The sequence below is a fragment of the Hylaeus anthracinus genome, unplaced genomic scaffold, assembly GCF_026225885.1.
Source record: "Hylaeus anthracinus isolate JK02 unplaced genomic scaffold, UHH_iyHylAnth1.0_haploid 12001, whole genome shotgun sequence".
Taxonomy (NCBI): domain Eukaryota; kingdom Metazoa; phylum Arthropoda; class Insecta; order Hymenoptera; family Colletidae; genus Hylaeus; species Hylaeus anthracinus.
Window position 1 is genome coordinate 11,979,359 of NW_026534348.1, and position 25,032 is coordinate 12,004,390.

Consider the following 25,032-nt stretch of genomic DNA (forward strand, 5'->3'; position numbering starts at 1 on the left):
GGAAACTCCGCGCGTCTTGGAACGCTTTTCCACCTTCCTGTTGCTTCGCGAACACAGGCGCAGTGGAGCTTTGCGCGGAGTTCGAAAATTGCTTCCGCAATTATTAATTTGCGAAGCACGGATGGAGAATTTTTTGTTGGAAGTAGAGGGGGTTAGAGGAGGACAATGAATGGAATATAGAGGGATGAAGGTTAGTAAAAAGTTCGTAGCAAATAACTGATACTATTCGTTGTTCAAAGAACAAGGGTGTCTATACAGTCAATCCCATAAGTATTCTTAGCATTTATGTCTATTGAAGACATTTGTCTAAATTGATTGATGGGTTTCATGTTTCCAAATAAATTTTTTATTACTGTTTTAAGTTAAGACTGTTTATTACGGTCGACCTTTAAATGTTCAGTAAAGTAAAATTTACCGTCATCAATTCTAACTTTATTTGTTTATATCTTTGTAATAAAGCGTTTCTGAGCAAACTTTAAGCAACATTTTTGTCTTATTTCCATTTGTAGGATATGCTCCCCAAGTTTGTCGATTAAAACCTGGGACACCCTGTATATATTTAAGATCGTATAATGTCGATGTTCTCTGCGTCTGAAGATCGTTCGACCCGATCGGACCTACGACCAATTTTTTTTATTCGCGCAATAATTAGACCGTATTTGCCAGGCGTAAAGGTCGATCCCCAGGGTGACGTAGTGGTTGAAGGTTATCGAAATCGCGGCATCGGGACGGTGGAAACACTGACGTTGACGTGGGTCCGCCCCATGTCTCACCTCGGGCTGCCGAATGCCGACGTTCAACGAGGCGCCTTCCACGAATTTCTCGGCAGCCAGGACAGATATAGATGCATCGCGAAATTTCTCACGAATTCCCACGGAACGCCTTTTCTCCGCCCGTCGTCGTGTACACGGGCAAATTTCGTTATTTGCGTACGGAAGGGAAGCCTCCAAACAACTTCCGTCGTACACCCCGCGATCAAAGAGACGCGTCGACTTGGCGTCGCGGTGCGACCATTTAGAAAACTCATGGCAACGGTGCCCGCGAAACTTTCCTGGTAATCTACTGCAATCCTCAATGTCAGACTGCGTTACGAAATAAAATGCAGCGACTGTGCTAACACCTCATCACTCCATTATAATTCTTTTGTATAGTGTTGTGGTATTGATATATACATTACAAATAGAAGTTATCGTACTAGATTTAACCCTGTATAGGGGAGAATTCCCTGGACTCTTTTTCACTTTTTGTTTTTGTCATAATCCAGTTACTTACACCATAAATTTAAAAATACGAAATTCCCGCCCCTTCCTTAGTAGTAACCACGTGTACCAGTGATCTAAAAAGGTTTAAGGTAGCTTCGACACAAATTTTTGCTAAAATGGTTAAATGTAATCCAAAGAAATTCCATATTCGAATTCTACATCCCCATCTCTTGTAATCATTTAATTTTCTACTAAATAGGAAAATTGGAATTATTTCCATATATTTTCCACACTGCCCTGTCGCTATCTCCTACGACATTTGCCTCGTGACATTTTCCTGTCCATATTTCGTTAGAAACCGCGCGGAATTACAACTTTCATCCCAACTATGCTGCATTGTCTTCGTCCATACGCGTTGAGACGCGATAAGAGAGACGCTCGTCGTCGTCGCGGATGCTGCTCCATTGTTTTGCTTTGAAAAAGAAGGCGGTGAAAAAAAAAGCGACGATACTGGCTGGCGCGAAAACCTTCGACGCACCTCGAATGTCGTTATTTATGGAGGCATTGTTACGTGCTCGTAGGTAATGCGTCATAAAAAGCGGATTCCGTGGGCGGTGGCGAACGAAGGAGAGCTCGGACCGCGCGACATTAACGGCGTATCGCTGAAAACAATTACTCGCGGCAATTTATGGGACCGTTTAGTAAAAAGCCTGGCAATTTTAACGGTTAACGCAGTTACTTCGACACGGTAAACCGGTAACCGCGAATTTATTAATGAATTAATCTTGAAAAATGATATAGATTAACGACTACGTTCAGGTAAATCCTGGTTGCTTTTGTTGAATCAAGAGTTTGATAATAAACATAGAACATTCTCGACTGTCGAGTTTCTGTTATGTGTATAATTAATTTTACATTCAGTATAGAAACAAACATGTGGATTAAAATGTCTACCTAGAGACCATTTATTTCGAAGAGAGTTTGCTCAACAGCTTCGAAATTAATTTTCTCGAGAACGAAGCATTCGTATGAAACAGTAACATTGTATTTTTGTCCCTTCAAGTATCTGTTTCGTCTCTCTAAACACGTATCGTACCTAAACACCTTCAACAGCTTTGATCCCTATGTATAATAAGTAAAAGTTAATCCGATTTCGTATAAACCATAACGCAATCGCATCGTTCAAGGGTCAAATTGCACACCGCGTCGCAATAAATATTCCAATTTCATGGTTTTCATAAAATTACTCGTAGAGGCGAATATACATACACTTCGCAAAATCCACATTCGCGCAATGTAAAGGTAAACTCGTAAAATGCTTCAATTCCAATCTCATAAATATTTCCTCGTTGCCCGAAGTTTGTTGCATTCAAACATGGGATCAACATTAAACGAAGGGTAAATTTCTCGAAATAGGCTCTCCTTCCTTGTTACAGCAAACAGTGTCCACAGAACGCGGAAAATCTATTTTTAGCCGACTTCGAAAAGGAGGAGAGGTTACTCAATTCGACATGTATATTTTTTTTTTTTTTTTTTTTTAAATGTCTGTTCACCGATTACGCCGAGATGGCTTGACCAATCGGAATGAATCGTATTGCATCCTGTAGAACAAGTTCCCCCGGTGATCCTGCTGTCAAGACTTTTTGTGATTTGCCATTTTTTACCCGTTTTTTTTTTTTTTAAACAGAAAGATTTTGTCTTGCTTCTTACTCCGAGACGGATGAACCAATCAGATTGAAACTTCTTGCATCTGGAAGAGCATTTGCCATTTGGTCCCATAATAAAACATTTGTCCTTGTCTTATTTTTTACCACATTATAACACTTTTTATCGCAAAAAGCGTACTATTTCACGTATGTTTGGCCTGAAACCAATGAAATTGATGTAACCCCTTACATTTTGCTGCCGGAGAGGTTTTCGCAATGATCACAGATGCAAAAATTTATGGACACTTTTATTGTTTAAAATCATTGTTGGTGCAAAATTGTTATGCTCTGGTGTAGCTCGACAAGGAATTTACCAAACGCAATCAATCCTTTCACATGTATTTGCACATGTATTCCTGATAATCCCCCATTTGCAATTATACAGGGTGTCCAAAAAATGTTGGATGTCCTTGAATAGGGTGTTTCGGGGGGGGGGGGGGAGATTTGAAACAATTTTTTCTTAACGAAAATGTTGTTCGAGGCTTCCTTAAGGAGATATTGACAGAAACCCACGACCAATCAGAGTGCCGGTGGAGCGCCTGCGGGGCCTATGCTACCGCAGGCGCTCCACCGACATACTCGCGCTCTGATTGGTCGGGAGCTTCTGTTTCTGGAATATCTCCTTAACAAAGCCTCGAGCAACATTTTCGCTAAGGAAAAATTGTTTCAACCCCCCCTACCCGGAGAACAAGCCTTTTCAAGGACCTCCAACGTCTTTGGGTCATCCTCTGTATTGCTCTTAACTGTTGTTATTCCATGAAACCTATTGATTATAAATTGCCACTAAAAGGAGTGAAATAAAATAATTTTTTGGAAAAAAAATTTTACCGACTTCAAAAAAGGTACAGTGAAAAATATGAAATAATTTCTAGTTAATTTATATGAATACGCACTAGCTCTAGATATAATTGTTTAAAAGTATGGGAAAATGCAATGACAAGCTTGAAATAATTTCTAGTTAACGTATATGAATCTGCATTACCGACCGAGCACTCTACATTACCGACAGAGTAACCTGCATTATCGACCGAACACTCTGCATTACCGACAGAGTAACCTGCATCATCGGCTGAACACTCTATATTACCGACAGAATAACCTGCATTATTGACCGAACGCTTTGCATTGCCGACAGAGTAATCTGCATTATCTGCCGAGCACACTACATTGCCGACACAAGAATCTGCATTATCGACCGACCACTCTACATTACCGACAGAGTAACCTGCATTATCGACCGAACACTCAATATTACCGACAGAAGAATCTGCATTACCGACCGAGCAACCTGCATTATCGGCCGAGCACCCAATATTACCGACAGAAGAATCTGCATTACCGACCGAGCACTCTACATTACCGACGGAAGAATCTGCATTGCCGACCGAGCACTCTACATTACCGACGGAAGAATCTGCATTACCGACCGAGCACTCGACATTACCGACGTAAGAATCTGCATTATCGACCGAACACTCTATATTACCGACGGAATAATCTGCATTACCGACCGAGTACTCTACATTGCCGACGGAAGAATCTGCATTACCGACCGAGTACTCTATATTACCGACGGAAGAATCTGCATTTCCGACCGAGCACTCTGCATTACCGACGTAAGAATTTGCATTACCGACCAAACACTCTACATTGCCGACAGAGTAATCTGCATTATCGACCGAACGCTTTGCATTGCAGACAGAGTAATCTGCATTATCTGCCGAGCACACCACATTATCGACACAGTAACCTGTATTATCGGCCGAGCACTCTACATTACCGACGGAAGAATCTGTATTACCGACCGAGCACTCTACATTACCGACAGAGTAACCTGCATTACCGGCCGAGTACACAGCATTACCGACAGAAGAATCTGCATTACCGACCGAGCACTTTACATTACCGACGGAAGAGTCTGTATTACCGACCGAGCAACCTGCATTATCGGCCGAGCACTCAATATTACCGACAGAGCAACCTGCATTATCGGTCGAGCACTCTACATTACCGCCAGAGGAATCTGCATTACCGTCAGAAGAATCTGCATTACCGACAGAGCACTCTGTATTGCGGACAGAGCACTCCACATTAGCGACAGAGTAATCTGCATTATCGACCTTACCGACACAATTTTTGTGAAACAATCCGCCAGATGCTTTGGATGGTTAGAGTTATGTCTGATAGGTTATCGGCCGATAATACAGGTTACTGTGTCGATAATGTGGTGTGCTCGGTCGAAAATGTAAAGTGCTCCGTCGATAATGTGGAGTGCGCTATCGGCAATGCAGAGCGCTCTGTCGGCAATGTAGAGTGTTTAGTCGATAATGCAGGTTACTCCGTCGGTAATGCAAAGTGTTCGGCCGATAAGGCAGATTGCTCTGTCGGTAATGCAGAATGCTCGGCAGATAATGCAGATTACTCTGTCGGTAATATGGAGTGTTCGGTCGATAATGCAAGTTACTCTGTCGGTAATGTAGAGTGCTCGGTCGGTAATGCAGATTCTTTCGTCGGTAATGTAGAGTGCTCGGTCGGTAATGCAGATTCTTCTGTCGGTAATGTAGAGTGCTCGGCAGATAATGCAGATTCTTCTGTCGGTAATGCAGTGTACTCGGTCGGTAATGCAGGTTGATCTGTCGGTAATATTGAGTGTTCGGTCGATAATGCAGGTTACTCTGTCGGTAATGTAGAGTGCTCGGCAGATAATGCAGATTACTCTGTCGGCAATGCAAAGCGTTCGGTCGATAATGCAGGTTATTCTGTCGGTAATATAGAGTGTTCGGCCGATGATGCAGGTTACTCTGTCGGTAATGCAGAGTGTTTGGTCGATAATGCAGGTTACTCTGTCGGTAATGTGGAGTGCTCGGTCGGTAATGCAGATTCATATACGTTAACTAGAAATTATTTCAAGCTTGTCATTGCATTTTCCCATACTTTTAAACAATTATATCTAGAGCTAGTGCGTATTCATATAAATTAACTAGAAATTATTTCATATTTTTCACTGTACCTTTTTTGAAGTCGGTAAAATTTTTTTTCCAAAAAATTATTGTATGAATTCTACCGCGGGTGAAAACGGAAACGAACGAAACGACTGATGCTTGTATTTATTTTATCTTTATCAACTAATTATAGAATATTCTACTTATTTCATGTAAAAATTGATTGTGACGATTAATAAACGATATGCAATAACTCCATTTTGAACTGTGAACACATGCCAAAATCTATCTTTTTACTACAAGTTTTAATTAATGTCTCACATTTAAAAGGAAAATAAATGAAGAACCCTAACATCGTTACCTAACTGGTATCGATTAAGCAGAAAATAAGGGTAAGTTATTATATGTAGATTAGATTTGAAGGAACGCGAATGAAATAGAATATAGGTTCATACCATATAAGTAATTATAAAATTACAGTAGTCCCCTAGCAGCTTGACCTCCTTCGCTTGATAGAGCACGTCGATGATGATGTTCGGATCAACGTCGATGATCACGTTGCAGATGGACAGCGCGTGGATCTCTTTCAGAACAGCTCGATAGTCTGGCCCTTCGCCGAGTCTTCTTAGCGTCATCACGCTGTCCTTGTTTCGTCTAAGCGTTAGGGCCTGTTTGATTCGCGACAGGCCATCGTTGGTTTGATAAATCGCGACGAAGGCATTCCATTTCGTGGCGTCGATTAAGTCAGCGATCGCCTGCGAAAAATTTTCATTGTATTTCAGACTCAATTACGTTTCTTGGATGTGTCACCTTCACAATCCACTGTGTATATAACAATTTGTTTAAAGCAAAGAGCGACAATGTAATACAATAAATTCTTTCGAATTGAGAATTTATGATCCTCTCAGAGAATAAATATTTATGCCTTGAATACATTTAAGAAGTAGCTCTTGAAATACCTAATACGTGTCTTAAATGATCGATAGAACGTCTTTTGGTATATTTCTCAAGTCTTTTTAAAACTTCCACCAACATTCTATGTAACGCGTATATTAAATCTGTCTAAGACTTAATGTCGGAGTACTTCATTGTAAAATATAAAAAAGAAAACATGTAATTCCATCTCATTACGTGCTTGCCTCCCTGCTTGGAGACTCGTTATAATTACATCGTATAATTGAGTGCGAATGGTGTCAGATGTGAAACGGTTCCCCACAACCGAGGCTTTCGCGCGGAGAAAACAGTCGAGCGTCCTAGTACGGAAATTTCAGTGTATCACGATTCAGTAATTAAACGTTCTAGTTACTGCTCCGAAATTATATTTCAAACGTCCGTCAAATTGCATTTGAACCCGCGAAATTTTACTTTTGACGTTCCCGGGTTTCCCCGGCGAATGCCACTGTTTCGGTCACGTTAAATTAAAAAACTTCAGTAATATATCCGCGTGTCGTTCGGAAGGATTTAACGTGGACTCCCGCAATGCAGATTTGTGATCATTCTTTTACGTACAATTGGTCCAGGTAACCCTATAGATAGTCAGGAATTATTTATATTAATTATCTGAGGGTCGAAATCAAATTATCAAGCTTGACATGCTTTATATTTTATAAACCAGTCTTGTCTATTGAATTTTTGCAACAAACAAACTTATCTAAGACTGATAAATAGTGATCCTAATTCTATTTTATAATTCTAAGCTTTTGTACTCGCACAAAATATAATTTCATCCCTTATGAAAACTGGCGAATCTCTAAAAAGTGTTGTACCTCTTATCAAAAATTTGTATCCATACAAGAATTTCGCCTCTTTCTGAACAGAAGACTGTTGAGACATTTTCACGTCGCCCGACGATGGAATTTACCGATAAAACTGCGATATTTCGTGGCTCGAAAACACGCGTGGATCAAGGGCATCGAGAAGGAACAAACACGTAATTGATATCGCGTTAAATATTTGAAAAGTATTCGTGCAAACGGTAGCCTCTGAATGCGACACGAAAGCACCCCGCGTAATTCTATTTATCGCGAGCGGAACCAAACCCCCTCCGTCGTTTTAATTACGAAATAAAATTAAAACGCGCAACAATTCTTTCGCTCGTTTTAATTAAATTTAATCGATTAGTCGTTTAATTTGTACCAAGCGATCGATTTCATTTTTTTTTCTCTTCTCCTTCCTCCATCGCACTGCCTCTCTCTCTCTCTCTCTCTCTCTCTCTCTCTCTCTCTCTCTCTCTCTTGTCTAAATACGAAAGAACAAAAACTGATCCAGAGTCGTTAGCTGGAGTTCAGTCTTTGATCGTGCTCATTAGCTCCGGTTTACCGGTTTAATGCTCCAACTACTTCAAAATCGCTCGATTCGCCTCGTTAGGCGCGTAATTTAAAATGCATCGAAACGATGTTTCCTCGTTGCCAATTTCTTGACGTTCCGCACATTCCGATGTTCTTTGAAACGCCGTTTACGATTCGTTTAATGTTGGTTCCTGCGTAGAACATAACCGAAGCAACGATTACTGAAGCCACAGTCTGGGAATCGGCAGTTAGAGAACATCCAGAGTATCAACGAAATGTTATTTCATTTGCAGAGGCTCAACTGATATAGAATTACTGTATATTGTTTATTTAAGGTTGAATGACGGTAGTGTTTACAGTTATTGCTGAAAATTTGTGGTTGTAACGTGATAATTGTAGGTATGGACAGCAACAGGACAATCTACTAGTTTATATGGGCTAAAATCTAGGAGATTGTACCGTTACTAGTCAGACTCGCGAACCAACTTCTCATCTTCTCACAGGATCATATTGAAACCAATTTATTTTCGCTGTTATTTAAAAGGACTCTCTTGAATCATCAACACAATTTGATGAATTATTCAAGACTTAAACAGCGTCTTGTTTTAAAAAGAATCCATTTAAAGAGTCAAGTGGTATTGATATGCTTTGCATGATTCCTCGATTATCTCTTTAATAATACATGCAAACTATGATAAATAAATGAACCGTTTATCGCATAAATCAATTAACTCCATAAAACAAAAAGTTGAGAAATGCGATGAAATAATGTACATTGTTTCTTAAAATTCCAATTATAATACAGATTCGAATAAATATTGTAGAATAAATAAATACAGATGTAGCTGCCATCGAACGGTACATAAAATTGATGAGAAAGAATAGCTAAAAAATAATTGTCAGTAATGTTACAATTTTTATGAGACTGGCGAAGTTAATCAAATTATGCAGTGAACGGGTCAAATGTGAATACATGCTTGTAACACTACACTATTATTCTCTTCTATAAATTATTCGAATGCTTCAAAAAAGACTAAAAACATTGACAAAGTAATCGATAACTTACCTTGCCGACAAGTTCGCTGTCAGGGTAGTAGTTGATGGTCATCGGTGTCGGGTTCTTCGGTTCCTGGTCGACCTGGAGTTCCTCGTTCTGTCGCCACGTGTAATCAATGTGCGGAATATCGAAGCGTGCCGCGATGCTAGCGACAATTCCATGCGTGTAGGAGCTCACGGGGCCGAAGATCGCCGCCACACCTTCCTCGACGAGCTCGCAGGCTGCAACGTTAAGGGTGTCTTCCACACTACCAGTTAGGCTACTTACGTAGAGCTAAGCATGCAAATAGAGCACCCTCGAAATTGGAATCTGAGAGGAGCCACGTAAGCCGTTGCGTGTATACAGATCAATTTCAGGCAGTTGGGACCGATATTATCACCTGTATGGATATTATTGCAGAGGGAAATTCGAGTTACCGTAGTTTTGCTCTTTTTTTTTTTGACAAGTCGGGACCCGTATGATTGGGTAACTATTGAACTGGCAAGCTAAATTTCGAGTTGCATATCGATTTTCAGTGGGATATATCTATTGGGGTAATGCGTAAAATGTACGATGGCTTTTACGAATGTAATTTTTTCTGAAATATTATAGGACATATGTGAAATATTGATGTTTGATATCAATATCGCAAAAATAAGCGGGATTTCAATAATAATTTATTTAAAAATTGTATTTCCGTGTAACGTTTATTTTAAATATTTATTCCAGTATTCGTTACTTTCGTTTGGACATTTTTAAAAGTGCGATGGTACGTGTGAAAATTTTTTATTACAGTTAATACAGTTTCTGTGTAGAATTTTCAAAATGTTTTTGAAAATTTTAAACATGTACACTTTGCATTCGTAAATATATTCTAATCACATATTTGTAATTACCTATATTCACTACCAATTCTCTATGTTATTTGCATGTTCTCTACATTATACACGTGTTCTTTAGGTTCTTCATCCATTCTTTACGCAAATTGTGACCAATGAATTCCCTCCAAGCACTCCGTCATTGAAAATGACAAGACGTAGAAACTGACACTCCCATAATCTCCTATCACCATTCAAATCATCGTCCAAACACGCGTCGAAACTCGCTAAATTTACCATACCCAAGCATCGAGACACTCTGCCGCACACAGAAGAGAAGGCGTTCCTATTTGACGGAGGGACATGAAAAAGGAGTTCCTTGGGGTATCAAATCCCCGTGGCAAAGGTAAGGGAAGTTCCTCGGTGGCTCCATTGTCGCCGCCATCTTCCCTTGAAAGGGCTTAACGTTGAATTTATCGCGCCACAGCGACGACTGGCGTCGAAGTCCACGGCACCGGACGACCCCCAGCGAAAACCGTAACAAACGAGATAGTTATTCCTTGCCACCCCTCTCCCGACACTGTTCGCCCTGGTAATTGACACTCGCGTTTCCTTCCAGCGCCCGTGCAATTAATCAAGACGCGACGTCGAAGTTTCCCGTTCGAACGGCCGCGTCTATACGCCCCGTTAATTGGTTCATTAGTTGTTTTAATCCCGAACGTCGGGGGTTGATTTTGCGTCGCGGCTGTCTGCCACGCTAAACTACTTATAAGCCGTATCGAGTGGATCCGTACGTACCAGCGGCGGCGGTCTTGAAGCTGTCGGTATTAACCTCCACCTCCTTTATGACGGCCTGCAATTCGAATGTGGGCGCGATGCGCTCGAATCTCGCCTCGTACACCGCCTTTTCAAACGCCGCTCTGTGCTCCTCATCCCCCGCGTGGAAGATTGCGCCTGACAACAAACGAGAGACGTGGTGTATTAGTCGGGGACGCCTTATCAAAGATACCACCTTCTGGCAAAGTAGAAACTTTTCTCGAGCGTCGCGAAACTCCAGCGAGTAATTTGAATTTAATTATTAGGGGTTGGTGAGTTCTTTCCATTCTCGTATTGAGATTGAACACGTCTTATGATTTTATGTATAGTACAATTTTTGGACGATTTCGTGTGGTCCGTTTAAAAAAAAATTAATGTAATATGCATGTGTACTTGGAATAGGATAGGTGGACACTTTTATTAAGATTTACTTGGTAAAGTATCTATCAATATTAGCATGTAACCTTAAAGTAACGTGTATCCAGAGAGGGTTAAGTTTGTAGTTTGTAGATTCGGCGCAAATTAATTCCAACTATCGCTACGTCGAGAAGCTGACGAAATAAATTCAAACTTCGCCGTTACCGCCGATTCTACGAATCGTTTCCGCTCGCATCGTTGGATATCCGACGGAAGAAAGCGATTTTCGCCCGGGCGAGAGATTGTCCAATTTCGTCGGAGCTCCTTGCGATTTCGGCCAATCTTTCGAATTCGCTGGCAAACTCGAAGGTGCACACATCAAAATACTCGTCGCGAAGTTTTGGACCATTTTCTGGGCTGGATTTGCTGATAACGGTGCTTGGGAACTGGTTATTTGTTTACGAACTTCTGATGTTATTTAATTATTCTTCCGGTACTGTAATTCTGTCCAACGGTTTCTCTAATTCTAGAGTAAATATGTTAAGCATCAAATCTTTAGATATGTCAAACATTATCTCGCCTACCCTTAAATACTATAATGTATTTATTAATCATATAAAGCCAACAAGAATATTGTACAACTAGAGAGAGGTGAAACGTGTGACTCCAATTTCAGCGGTGGTGAAATCGCATTAAAAGTAATACGTGTCAGAGAGATTGGATAAAACACGCGTTTTTTACAGAAAAGTGTCCGATTACGTGATTTACTTTTCAAAACGAAAGTATAATATTGTAGTCGAAGTCACAGAACCGCGATGCAATTTATTGCTCAACACGGGGTATCAGTTTCACAGTAAACAAATACAAAACTGTTATTGAATATTCATTTCAAAGGAAAATTCGTTTTTTGATGAACAAGAAGTGAGCTGTTGTTGTCACTTTTTATATTTTTTTAACCGTACTTAGTTGACGGGGTGATTATTTATTTTATTCTTGTGTTTTACTACTTTACTTTTCGTAGAGAAACAAATTGCTCGTGAACATGTATCATAGAAGCAAAATGAAAACGAGAATTGGAGAATATAGACATTAATTAAGTTACTGTGAAAATGGCAGCGAATTTCTGTCTTACAACCAAACCATAATGTGCAGCGAGAAGATGAATGATGAAGTAGTGGAGTAGCCAAATGGTGGGAGTAGCAACTGCATGAGCTTGAACGGCCATTTTTCTCTCTAGTAAGGAGTCTTACTTTTATCATTCTTTCTTCAGTCCATTTTTCTGTTTTTCTACTGTTCATCATCCTGCTGCCTGTAGACAACTCTCAGTTACTATTTGTATATCTAATTTTAACTATTATTATATATACAAATCAGTATAGTTTGAAGAGTTTTTAATTTCTCATATCTCTAAATGTCAAATGAATTTTAAAATATAAAAATAAGTTCACGAATTTTAAGAACTAAAGATGAACCTTCATATCTATCTTCCTTGTAGTGTCAAAAGTTTTAAAGAAATATTCTTCCATACTATCACCAGCTTTTCATCTAGAGTGTGATATATATTTTTCATCGTTAAACCTTTGTCATTGATCAAACTATCCTTTATTCCATTATTTGCTGCTTCGCTAACCCACCATGAATTTATTTGAAATTCGTCCATATTTGATTTTAATTTTTCAAAAGCATCGAGGTTGACGTTCGTACCATCGAAACGTGTATTCACTTTGTCAAGCTTTTTGCGTCAAAATAGGGTGGTATGTTCGACCCCAGGCAGAAAATTGCAATCATAAAAATTTTATTCCGAAATATTTAACGCGCAACACATACGTTTTTAAACATTTCCCCAGTTACTATCATCGCGTTGCGTCGCCTCTATGTGCGCGATATTTTTAATTCCTATCGTCTAATTTTATATCGGGGTTGGGCAAATTTAATAAAAATTCCAGATATATATTCGTGGAAATATAAACAAGCGAAACCCACAAGCCTTTCACGAGCAGCTCAACGTCGCCTGCTTCCAGACGAGCGGCTGAAGTATTCATTTGTTTTTATTCTTGCGAATAAATCCGAAATTTTTATTCCTCAACCCCCTCGGAATAAAATTCGCTCAGCTCTGTTCCCAATAAATCTGTTTGGATTACAAAAATTTCAAGTGCACGGTTAACGATGCATCGCCCTCCTTCGATTGAAACGGTGGTGTCCCGTGGGACGTTCGATGCGACGATACGAATAATTAGCGTGATGTTTAATGCATATTTTGACATACTAATTACGCACGTGACACGGGGTTATGTGTACACGCATACACATGTACGTCCGTCAATTTGCACAACACCAGCCAAGGCAAACACGACCATGTCGACGATGAAGATAATTTCAATCATTCGGGTAGCAGCCGTGGGATTAGACGATGAACCGATCAGAGGCAGTGGCCAAACTCGACTGAGTGACAGGTCACTGGGTATCGTATTTCATATCGATACTTAGACATTGTCCCGTAATCCTCTGTCGCGTCGACTGTCGTGATTCGACGCCCACGCCGAGATTACGCCAGCAATAATGGCTCCTGACTGTCGTGAAATCAATAAGAGACCATGGGATGTCACTCTAGGTGCTGTTCTACCCAAGAATTATCGAGTTAGGGTTCTTCCTGTTAGGATCGATGGCGATACACGGAGCATGTTTAACATCGACGGGGATGTAGCCATAATAGAATAGATGGAACGATGATCTTCGTATCTGACAGACGGTTCAGGATCCATTTCAGGGAGGGTTGGGTCTGGTAAAGGGTTGCTTTCGAGATATAATACTCGTTTTAGTATTATCAATTACTTTTAATAATAATAATACTTTATTTACGGGTAACCTATCCTTGATATCAAGTACAATGTGATAACATGACCGCAAGAAAAAACAAAACAAAAATGGAGACGAATACGGTATCACTATGATGTAACGTGTTCAACCTTGATTGCGTATCTGCAAAATTGCAACTACTGACCTTTCAAATGCTAAACGTAAGCCATGAAAAAGATCGACAGACATATTAAGGCTGTTAGCCATCGCACATATTCTTGTGACACAATTTTGTTTCGCAATTGAGGTACGATATGGATCAATGTAAAAAATATCGCTGCTTCGAAGTTGTCTGCTACGAATATTAATTTTCAATAGTTCCAGTATCTTGGGACATACAATTTTACGATTGGCTATTTTAAAAAGTAATATGAGGTCAGCTACAGTTTGGCGCTGCTTAAGCGTGTGCATTCGCAAAGTGCGGAGTATATTGTCGTATTCATGGTTTGCGATATCCATGGGTGTCCCTATCTTATAAGAAACGTGCCTTAAGAATTTATGCTGAACACTCTCAATCATTTAACATAATAATGCATTTTTGTCATTGTTACTGACATGAATCTTTTAAATTGAAAATGAATTACATATTCATTCTCCATTCTTAAATCATCACAAGCACTTAAATACGTATATAAATGTTGAAAATATGTTAAAAATGTTCCCAAAATATTTTAGTATAAATTTCACCCATCGATTAAATTATTTCAATTCTAAAATAATCGTCGACTCCAGTTACGACTGAGCGACATCCAGTCCTGAGCATATGTTCAATCTCTTCAGTTCCTAAAATTTTAACAACGTACAGCCTCGCTCACCTTAACGATCCCGCGGTAAGCGGACATCCTTTACTCGGAATATCTCGAAGCAATTTCGCGGTTTCCAACCGACGGCCATCAACACTCCCCCTCCCTTCAACTCAGGCGCTCCTCACGTATACTTAACATGCATAGGATATTTCCCCGATGAGCGCTGATATCCAAAAGAGGAAAAACCGTGTCGGTTTTCCGACAACACTCCACCAACGTGCTCGTCGTTAGAGTCATCTAATTTTCATGGAAATTAAAGCTGTTCGAGGGTGGTTGAAATCAAGACCGCGAGACGTAATCAGTTTCAATTTGTCGAGTGATAGCGACGGCGAAGAGAACGCGCCAGTGCAAATGAATCAGGGTAGCAAGGTGATCAAACAACGGAAAAAATTCACTGTGAACGTCAGGCGTCTTCGTTACGGCGTCTGGTTTGTTTCAGAATTTTAAGCGACAATGATCGAGATACAGGAGTAAGTTTATCGATAAATTGATTTATTTATACCACTTTTAAAATGAAAGATATAGGAGTGCATCGACTGTTAGTAATTTTGGTATCAATATTTAGCATTTGGTATTTCATGTGAAATAAATTTAGAATGTATTATGCCTTTTGTTGCAGAAATAATGTTTCGACGAGGAATCGATTCGAGTTCGAGCTGGGAAACGCGTATTTGTTAAAATAAATTTTCATTGCGCGTAGCATAAAAATACCTACACGTTTTATTAACGATTTCATTACAATTTTATGAACATCGAAAACATGGCAAACTGGAACAGGAAGAGTGTTTGAAAAATACTTCAATTAGAATTCATTATTCTTGGAAACTCGAGAGGAAATACAGTTAAATTTAATTTTCGTTCTTCTATAATTTTCTGTATCATATCGAAAACCCATTTGTTATTTTTTTTAAGACGATTTATGAGATTCCGATGAAGCCCCCGGAAGAGATTGAAAACGTTTCATCAATGTACACGTGTACGTTTTAAAACTAATAAAATTCCCTTCGCGTTTGCATTGCCGAGCAAATTGAATTTTATTTGGATTATTGAAGTCGAGATGATTGCACTTTTACAATGTGTACTAAACGGGATAAATGGTCAACGGTGTTTTTCGAAATAAACAGAACACTTGCGTACTTTTATACAACGAATTCTCACAACACTCATGCATTCTGATTAATGGAGAGTTTTGTTTTTAGCTGTTTTCCGTACGCAGAAGTGCATTAACGTAGTCGCGATTATTTCGCGAAGCGTTTTTATTCCCAATTTACGTCTCCCATTTTATTTCATCCTACGATTAACGCGTTAAAATTCTTTTATTGCTGAATTAATCAGGACTTGGAGAACTCTTTATCTTGAATTAATATTGCAATCTATCCTTTTACAAAGAAAATTTAAACGAAAGAGTTTGAACTTGTTCCGTGGAGTCTAAATAATAATTATTGTATTGCATGTAATACTCAATGGTACTACAAATTAAATAGATCCGACACTTGAAAGATAAAATAATGTTTCAGGTGACTTTTTGATTCTAAAATGAAACGTAATCGAAAAGCTATCAAAAGTTGCAGTACGGAAATTTGTTTCAGCGAAGTTAAAATAGAAATTCTCGGTAAAATATACGCAGACTTACAAACAAACAAAAAAGAAAGCACTAACAAACACGAACAGGACTATTTTTGTTAGTTACAAAAATACAGTGCATCCTGTTACCAAAGGATTGGGATGCATTCAAACAAATCCGATAATCGTGAACCAATTGTCCCACGGGGAAATTGTCCACAGGGAAATTTTTCATTCGAGTACGAGCTGAAAGGGAATCCCTCATTGGCCACTATTTTCTTCATTTTTCAGTCGTAATTATATTCCGAGACCGCTAGTTTCCATCATCGTTCCGCGAACGTATGTGTTTGTTCAGTATTCGGCGCGATAAAAACGCGCGTCCCTTTAGAAAATAATTTTAAATGATTTACGACTGCTACACCGTTTGATGGTACATTGAATTTCTGCGAGGTTCATTCTGCTAGAAAAATGGTACCTCCGCGAGGAACCATTTTTTACAGATCCGCATTAAATTCTACGTGTGCTCGATGCTTCCGGATACCACTCGAACGAACGGTATCGTTCAGCGATCGATCATTCTACCATTCCTCTTCATTTTTTCGGCTCTTCTGGCTCGCTTTAATTTCATTACGATAGATTAGAATTTCGGATCGTGTCGACAACGATTAATATCGACAGCGAATCAAATAACAGACCGCGGAAGGCGTGCAGATATTTTCCGGCAATCTAATTGAATTCAACAAGACTCGAACGCACGATTCTGCAAAGAATCTACGATTGATAACAGATACCTCTCCCACAGGTTATATTGTTTTTCATTTAGGAGTGTAGCGAGCTAGACGGATAAATTCCACGAAATAAAAAGCAGAGAAAATTGATGTGGACCTTGAGAAATGATTTTAGTATAGTCGATTCACTCCGAAAGCTTTAAATATTGACAGGTAATCAATTTGGTACATTTATAAAGTAATACAGAATTTATTACAAACCAACAATTAAGTAATTCGCTCTATACAATCGTTTAAATTAAACTTCCAGATTGTACAGAATATACATTAATTTATTTATATGAAATCCACGGAATACGATGTAGTTAATTATTTCGGGCAACATTTATTTATGGCTAACCTGAGCTGTACCGAATGCTGGTACTGAACGATCCAATTAGTTGTTTAATTATCTAAAAATAGAAGAGTATGTGTCATGCAACTTGGAAACTGATGCGTCCTATTAATTCTCATGTTACTTCATATCCAAAGGATGAGTGAAATACATAATATATCATTTTGTGTAACCACTACAATTTACGAAATGTATTATATCCAATTTTATGTTATTCACAAACAATTAAAAATATGATTGAGTTATTCCAATTCATTATTCAGTACATTTTAATACAGATCTCGAAAAACGAACATGTAGACCACGAGTACCTTTTTATCGAAACAATTAAATTTCTGTCGTAGTCCGATGCTTGAATTTAACATAAATAAATGACTTTATAATACTTCAGCAGTAGCAAGTTTAATTTAAATTTCCAAATGCACTCATCGACTCGTACAAAATTCATGAATTTATAAATACCCGTGAGTACACATTTACAAATGTATCCGTAACATACAAATATTTAAAGACCTTCATAACGCACCGAGTATATTTTTTGAAAGCAGCAATAAACCCGTATAAATTCATAAATCGATACATAATATAATAAATTTACTAAAGAAAAAAGAAAAAGAAAAAAATTCGTGTTCCCATGAACCTAGAGATTCATCGATCGCCCACGGAACTGTATCCCCATAGAAACGGGCGCGAAAAGGTCCGTTCGGTAAACAGGCTGTGAAGTTTGCGCAAACGTCGAATCCAAGCGTCTGGTAAGTTTTCGAAATACGAGGACTTTCGTTTCGAAACTTCACTTTCCTGCGTATATTTAAAGAAGTTAGCGAGTTTCGAGTTTGGGTGCACGTTTGGTCGAGAGCAACGACCCGAGTGTTTGGTAGGACGATAAAAGTGTTAAACACCCTTAAACGGTGTGACGTTACGGACGACCCGTGGGCGTCGTCTACGATTCTTCATTTAACTTAGCTCCACGCGAGACGGGTACCAGGTCCGAAATTTTTCCATTCGCGAGGGCAGCGTTTACAAGTGCCCAGGCCAATAAAATCGAAGGCGTCGATGGAGGGTTGGGAGGGCGTGTGATCGATTCGTCTCCTTTGTCTTCGCGTCACTTTTGCCAGCGAAAACTTTCATTTCCCATCGGGTGATAAAAATGCAACTCAGCGGCGAGTGATAAGGAAAATCGATGCTGCGAACGTGACGCGTATTCGGCTGGGAAATCGACGAGGAGCGACGACGGATGCACCTGTCGATACAGGGGTGGCGTGTTCAACAGGTTTCGCGAGAGTTGCAACACTACAGGGTTTCGGTTTAATTTCGACCTTCTACAGAACACAGCCGCTGGCCAAGAAGCGCGCGTTTAGGATGACCAGGGGAGAGTGAGGTCATTTGACGCGACGGATGATTGTGAGAATGTGTTTCCTATCGTTTGGATAAAATTATTAAATCTGCGACTATTGTAGTACCGAGAAGGGATGATATATCGCAGGTGTGGGTTGGTGTACAGGTTAGTATAACGTCATTTTTGGCGAGATGATATCGAGGTTTATTCAATATATTGTGCAATACGTAATTGCGCGCGATATTTAATTATGTGCTAGCAATTCGTTCCGAAGTAACGTATTCTGTCATAAATTAGTCCAGAATCGGTAAAATGAGGTTATTTTTGTTTATTTATTCGCGTGAATATACAAATCTGATTAATATCAAAAGCTTTAATTAAAATCATACCGAAAATCAAATTGAATTTAGAATTTTCATAATAAATGTATGCGAAGAAGATTAATAATTATCGTTTCGACAAAACTTTAGTATAAATATAAATATTGATATAAAATTTGAATTTAACGAATACATTGCCTTCGTACCGACATTTGCTAAACATTTTTCTTCCTACTTTCTTTTATAATTCTCTTATAATTTCTTTTGCCCACTCCTTTTTGTACAAATTACAGAAATCCCAAATCATATCCAATCCCAAGTCTTAATATCTACGAAGGACCAAAAATAAATGCTTTCGACGTATTTCGATTTCGGTATCGCTGGGCGAATTATTGACATTCTACTGTCGCGACGTAGAAAGGTAGAAACGTCTCGGCGAGGTCTTCATTAAAATGTTGTCGCGCGTAATTAAACATTCCAAACGTATTTCCCGTGTTTCCTTTGTCTCTTCCCTGCCACTCTCGCCGAATACCAAAACCTCGCAGCGGTGTATAATAAATAAATAGCCGAATTATCGCGGAACATTGGCTCATAAAATTGAATCTAGCGATTTTTCCGTCTCGCTGTGTCCTCGTTGATACGTTGTGTAAACGCGGTTTCGTGGCAATTCTTGGTGTCACAGTTGACACAGGTTTGGTTGTTTTTTTTTCGCGGGACAATATTATTCCATGGAGAATGGAGCGTTCGCGTCTCGTAAAATCGAATAATCAATATCTACAACGTGATTCGCCGCTCTCTTATGGAAATCGGCCGTATCTCCCATTTTATACGCACTCTCATCGTGAAACCGTGGACCTCGATAAATTATCATTATTATGTCCATTTTATATGAACTGTTATTAGAAACGTTAATACAGGCGTCTTTTATCCTCATTTAAAAGTATATAAAAAATATTTATAATTTACCCGTTTATTTTTCGATCCTTCAACACCTTGGTCGTCTAAATAAACTCAAAATCTAACTTACCATTCAACGAATACCGAACGAAATGTTACGTAGCTCCCATTTCTGGCACCGATGTCAAGAAACGGTTCGATAATTAGGACGTTTACCTTACGCTGGGAATATTTACAACCCGCGCGACACGTATTTGCGGCCCAAAAGCGAATTCACGTTCAATTAGTCCGTATTAACGTGTGACAGAAATTCCCGAGATTAAATTGCATCCAACTCGCCCCGCGCCGAAAGTTGAAACGGTCGTTAACTCATATAGTGACGTTCCTTCGTCGAATAAGGAGTACTCAACAGGGAAACGTTGGTAGAATATTCGAGGTGTTCGAAACAGCCAACAATAGACCTGGAATAATACACATTCGTTTCAATCCTTGTTCAAAACAGATAAAAACGATCACGGTTCTTTTTTATGACACACAATGTAACGTCGATGTTCGTTAGGTGGCAATTTATTTCTCATTGAAAGCGGTCGATGTTTCGTTTACACCATTTTTTAACGACCAAATATATCAAAAAACTGCGGCGACGATAAATACACTATCTGTACGAGATAGAAAGCGCGCACTAAAGCATTGAAAAAGTGTCATACTGTTATCGAGAGGGGTCAAAAATGTAATATACAGAAAAAAATTGGTTGCTGGTGTCCTGCGTCTATGCGTGGGTGCAATTTCTTAGAGCAACAGCGGAATTCTATGTTTATCGCAACGATGAGTAGGTAAACGTAACAATGAAGTCATTATATCAGGAGCAATGAATATCGTATTACATATTTAAATCTGAAGTATATTACATTATGAAGTAAATACATCCACAAGATAAACAAATTTTATTTTTACCACAGCACTCTGTGTTAATTTAATTCTAAATACGTGCTGTACTTCGTACTGTACATGAATTTTAATTTAATAAAATGCTCGAGACAATTACAAGCGACTTGGACCGTTCCGACGCAAGTCTCAACCAACATTATCGTAAATAATTAACCTCGGCACGAAGGACCGTAAATAATTACATGCACGTACCGCGTATTAAATGTTTATTACCGTATTTGAGGAGTTACCGCCCGTCGAGGTTGCTAAATAAATATTACGAGGTTTCAAGCGTCCAGCAAACACTGTTTCAGTGCCTATAAAAGAGACCCAAATGGACAAGAACGGAGTACAAAGCTCAAAGACAACTGTTACCATGTCCTCGACGAATAATTTACCCCAGTGTTCAATAATTCTTGACATTGTGGGTTTACGGCTGCGTTAAATTGGAACCGCATCGCCTCCTGTGCAGAAAGAGTTAAAGGTAGCTTTTACGACGTCCGAGTCTCTTTCAACTGTACGTACAACCCCCTGGTGACAGCGCGAACTAAACGGAAGTTTCAAAGAAAATTGTATCACGTTCCTGTACGACTGACCGTTTTTCGTCGCTGCCAGAGGTGGCCGAAGAAATTGAAAATAAGAGAGACATTTTATCGGAGCCATTGGGGTTGATTCAAGACGACCCAGAGGCCTTCACGATACACTGGTACAGTTACAGTCGCTCTATCACACGTTGTTATTTATTATCTATCCGTGAATGTTAATTTCAGTCTGTATAGACGCTTTCACGATTCACTCGCGACACTATACTAAATACTGCAATTTTTTCAAATGGCTACACTGGAACTTTTATTTTAATTCGCTGCTGTGATTATTAATCGTCATACAAGGACTCACGAGTAAAAAAAAATAAAGGTGGTAAAAGAATAGGTTACTTCTTTGAATCGCCAATACATCTTACGTTCTTGAATTGCTGTAAATTTTGTAATAATTTAAGTTCTTTGATGTTCAACTCCCAATGAATATTTCCTTTGTATTCGTAGATTTTCAATTTTATCTATAGGGCCCTTTAAAAGTGCACAACTATGTACGAAAATTTCTCAAACAAGCAAACATAAGATCACACTATTTTAGTTTCATGTCCCCTCAATGATTTCATTCACTTCACTCGTTTCGCTAATGTCATTCGAGTAATGCGCTAATAGTGGAGAGCAAAAGTGGCTCGAATTTGAATACACGAGTTGGCGAGGGAGCCACGCCGCGTAATGTACATAATTCTAATCGGTCATTGCCGCGAGGTTTGTTTAATTTAACTCGATCAAATAGCAGGGAAGTTTGTGTTTCCGTGCGACACCAGCCGAAGTGAACGTTCGTTCGTAGGTAGCCGATAGTACTTTCCGCCAGATGGAAAATCAGGCAAACAACGGAGACTCGAATGTGCGCGTTATTACTCCACACGTTTCTCTTGTACTCCCATTTCGACGCGCACTTCATAACTGTCGCGTAATTGTTTGGGCGCAGAAATTATGAAAATTTGCGCCATTGTCCCTGTGGGCCATTATAAATTTGACCCAGATACCTCGAAGCTCCGGGAAACTCTAGATCTGATAATATCGATTACCGAACTATTGTCATTTTTAGTTGGAAACTCTTTCTTGTATGCATGTTTGACAAAAATTGTTCCACTTTGCGTTCGAGTAACAGCGTTTTCTCTCTGCATTGCAATAGTTTTCATTTCAGACTGAGATTGTGTATGATGATTGTGAATGGAAACTCTTTACATATGATTTCTTGCACATAAATAATTTTGAATTTTATTGAATTTTTCCTTGTTGATCTCGAGAGTAATCTCCAAGCCGTGTCAGTAGTGCCTACATAAATTGCACCACAAGTTTAAAGTACAACATTAGTATTGCTAATGAATTATTTAACTTCAACGTAAACAGTATCGTCTACCTTGTTATGCATTCAAAATATGATTTTAATTCAAGAATACCAAGATGAAACTAATCAGTGTATCACATAGTCAACAAACGATACTTAACACATTCGTGACCGCTGACGTGAATTCACGTCACTTCAAATTCTATTCCTGGTTATGACAAAATTATGATACACTTTTCATTTTATACATTACATATTTGCAACATTGATATTTAAAAAAATATTTAGTAATTTTTATCCTCGCCCTAACGATACAAATTTGCGATGTCCAGTTTCAGGATTTTATTAATTTCGTCAGTACTCGGTATTAGAAACGTAAAATATCTGCCCGTCGCGAATCCGTTAAAAACAGAGATTCAATTTCTTTGTCCACCATTGATAACCACAGTTCACCTATCGAACGAATCGCGATTAACTCGCTAAATCGTGTTTATTTCACAAGCAGCTGTAACAATGGCTCGCTTAATTAGATCCATGGCGCATAATTGCTTTGTCACGATTGTCGTATGCGAACGAGTTGGTCCGTTATCCGGTCAACGACCGTTCCTTCTTCCAAGTCCCTTTGAACTCTCATCCCCCGTTCCGCTAAGTCCGTATCCGGGCGCAGATTACCGAGTTTCCAAGTCGACGTATCCACCGCCCGTAAGGAACTGTGTAATCGAAACTGAGGCAAGTTGACGCGAGAAGAAAGGATCGATCGCTGGCGAGCTTGACGAAGATCAAGCCCTTTCTACGCGAGATGAGGAACGACGAGACGCAGGGTTGAATAGATAACGCAGTGGGGCGACCTGAGACGCCGAGGGATCTCCGACAGAAGTATGTTTGTCTTGTAACGACGAAAGAAATTGTCCACTTTGCTGGAGGACGTAAAGTCGGTCGGATTTCAGGGCAGCGACCTTTTCTAGGTATTGTTTACTTTATTCACCGTGATTTGTTGCGTAGAATATGGTACAGTGTTTTATTTTAAGATTGAAAATCTTTTTATTTTCGAACAGCCGAAATTCATGTTATATGATGAAAAGTGCTGCGAGGCGATGAAATGGGTGGGTAATAACAGATTAAATATGTCCCGTTACACATGTGTTTGCAGCTTGTCGTGAGATATTTTTCTATATTTTAATATCTATTGATTGGAACAATTAAAACTTAATCAGACATAATTAAACATTTATGATACATACAGTATCATTCAGTGTTCGATTAAATATTAATTTCAATTTCGGTTCAGAATAAGTATTCATTCGAGACATTAATCACGAGAAATTTGTCAATATTTTAATGTCTCTTGATTAAACCAACTGAATATTAATATCTGGCAGTAGTTAAATTAATTATTAACAAGACTTATTATTTAAACTATAATGGAGAATATGATTTTGCTGTGATTCTTTCTATCTCCGGGTCTCCAGTCGCAGCAACCTCCACGTGGTGAGACCTGGTAATCGGTATTATTCGTGACGAACAATCCTTCGTTGCGAATAATATCGAGCTAATGGCTGCGAACTTGTAAAGTGTAAAGTGTAAAGTGTAAAATGAAAAAAAAAATGATTTGCTCCCCGAAAATTCATCTCCATATCCAAAACCAGGTTTGTTTAGACGTCACTTTTCTGATGGATCCCTTTTCGTAATTGAGATACGTGACACTGTCAGTTTTAATCAAAACAGACACGTGTATCGTTACATCGGCGCAAATGAAAAGTTATGACGACGCAGAATTACTGGAAGAATCGACGAAACCGGGAAAAATATTGCGAGCATCGGGGTTTATCGAAAATCATTTCCAGAAAAGTGAATTGTTTCGCGTGAATATCGACGCGAACCGCGAATAATATATGGCTTGGCACTTGTTGCGTGAAAAAGTCACTTAATAAAAACGTGGGCGGACATTATCGCGCGGTTGAGACAAATTTTCTTGAAACGAAGACATATGGAATATATCGGACTCTCGTGGTCTGCATTCGAGCATCGATGGTCGAGAAGAATGACTGGCAGGTGGATTTTTGGGGATCGGGGTAATTGAAATTGATTTAATACGATCTGTCATCGTTAAGGGACGCTTCGTTAATTTTCGATGGCCAGGAACTGAAAGGATTGTC

The 25,032-nt window shown here is 39.1% G+C and overlaps 1 protein-coding gene across 3 annotated transcripts in view; it reads right to left on the bottom strand.

Moving 5' to 3' along the window:
- Positions 1-25,032, bottom strand: part of LOC128890728 (glutamate receptor ionotropic, kainate 1-like) — a 67,996-nt gene that overhangs the window by 14,074 nt on the left and 28,890 nt on the right. For 2 of the 3 annotated variants that reach the window (XR_008460665.1, XM_054149506.1), the window contains exons 3-5: positions 10,791-10,946; positions 9,205-9,416; positions 6,306-6,605 (exon numbers count right to left, since the gene is read on the bottom strand). Coding sequence is in view for 2 of the 3 variants with exons in the window: in XM_054149506.1 (XP_054005481.1) it covers positions 6,306-6,605; positions 9,205-9,416; positions 10,791-10,946 (668 nt within the window). In the remaining variant the exon portion in view is untranslated. The remainder of the gene's footprint in view (positions 1-6,305; positions 6,606-9,204; positions 9,417-10,790; positions 10,947-25,032) is intronic. The other variant, XM_054149507.1, reaches the window with a different exon arrangement.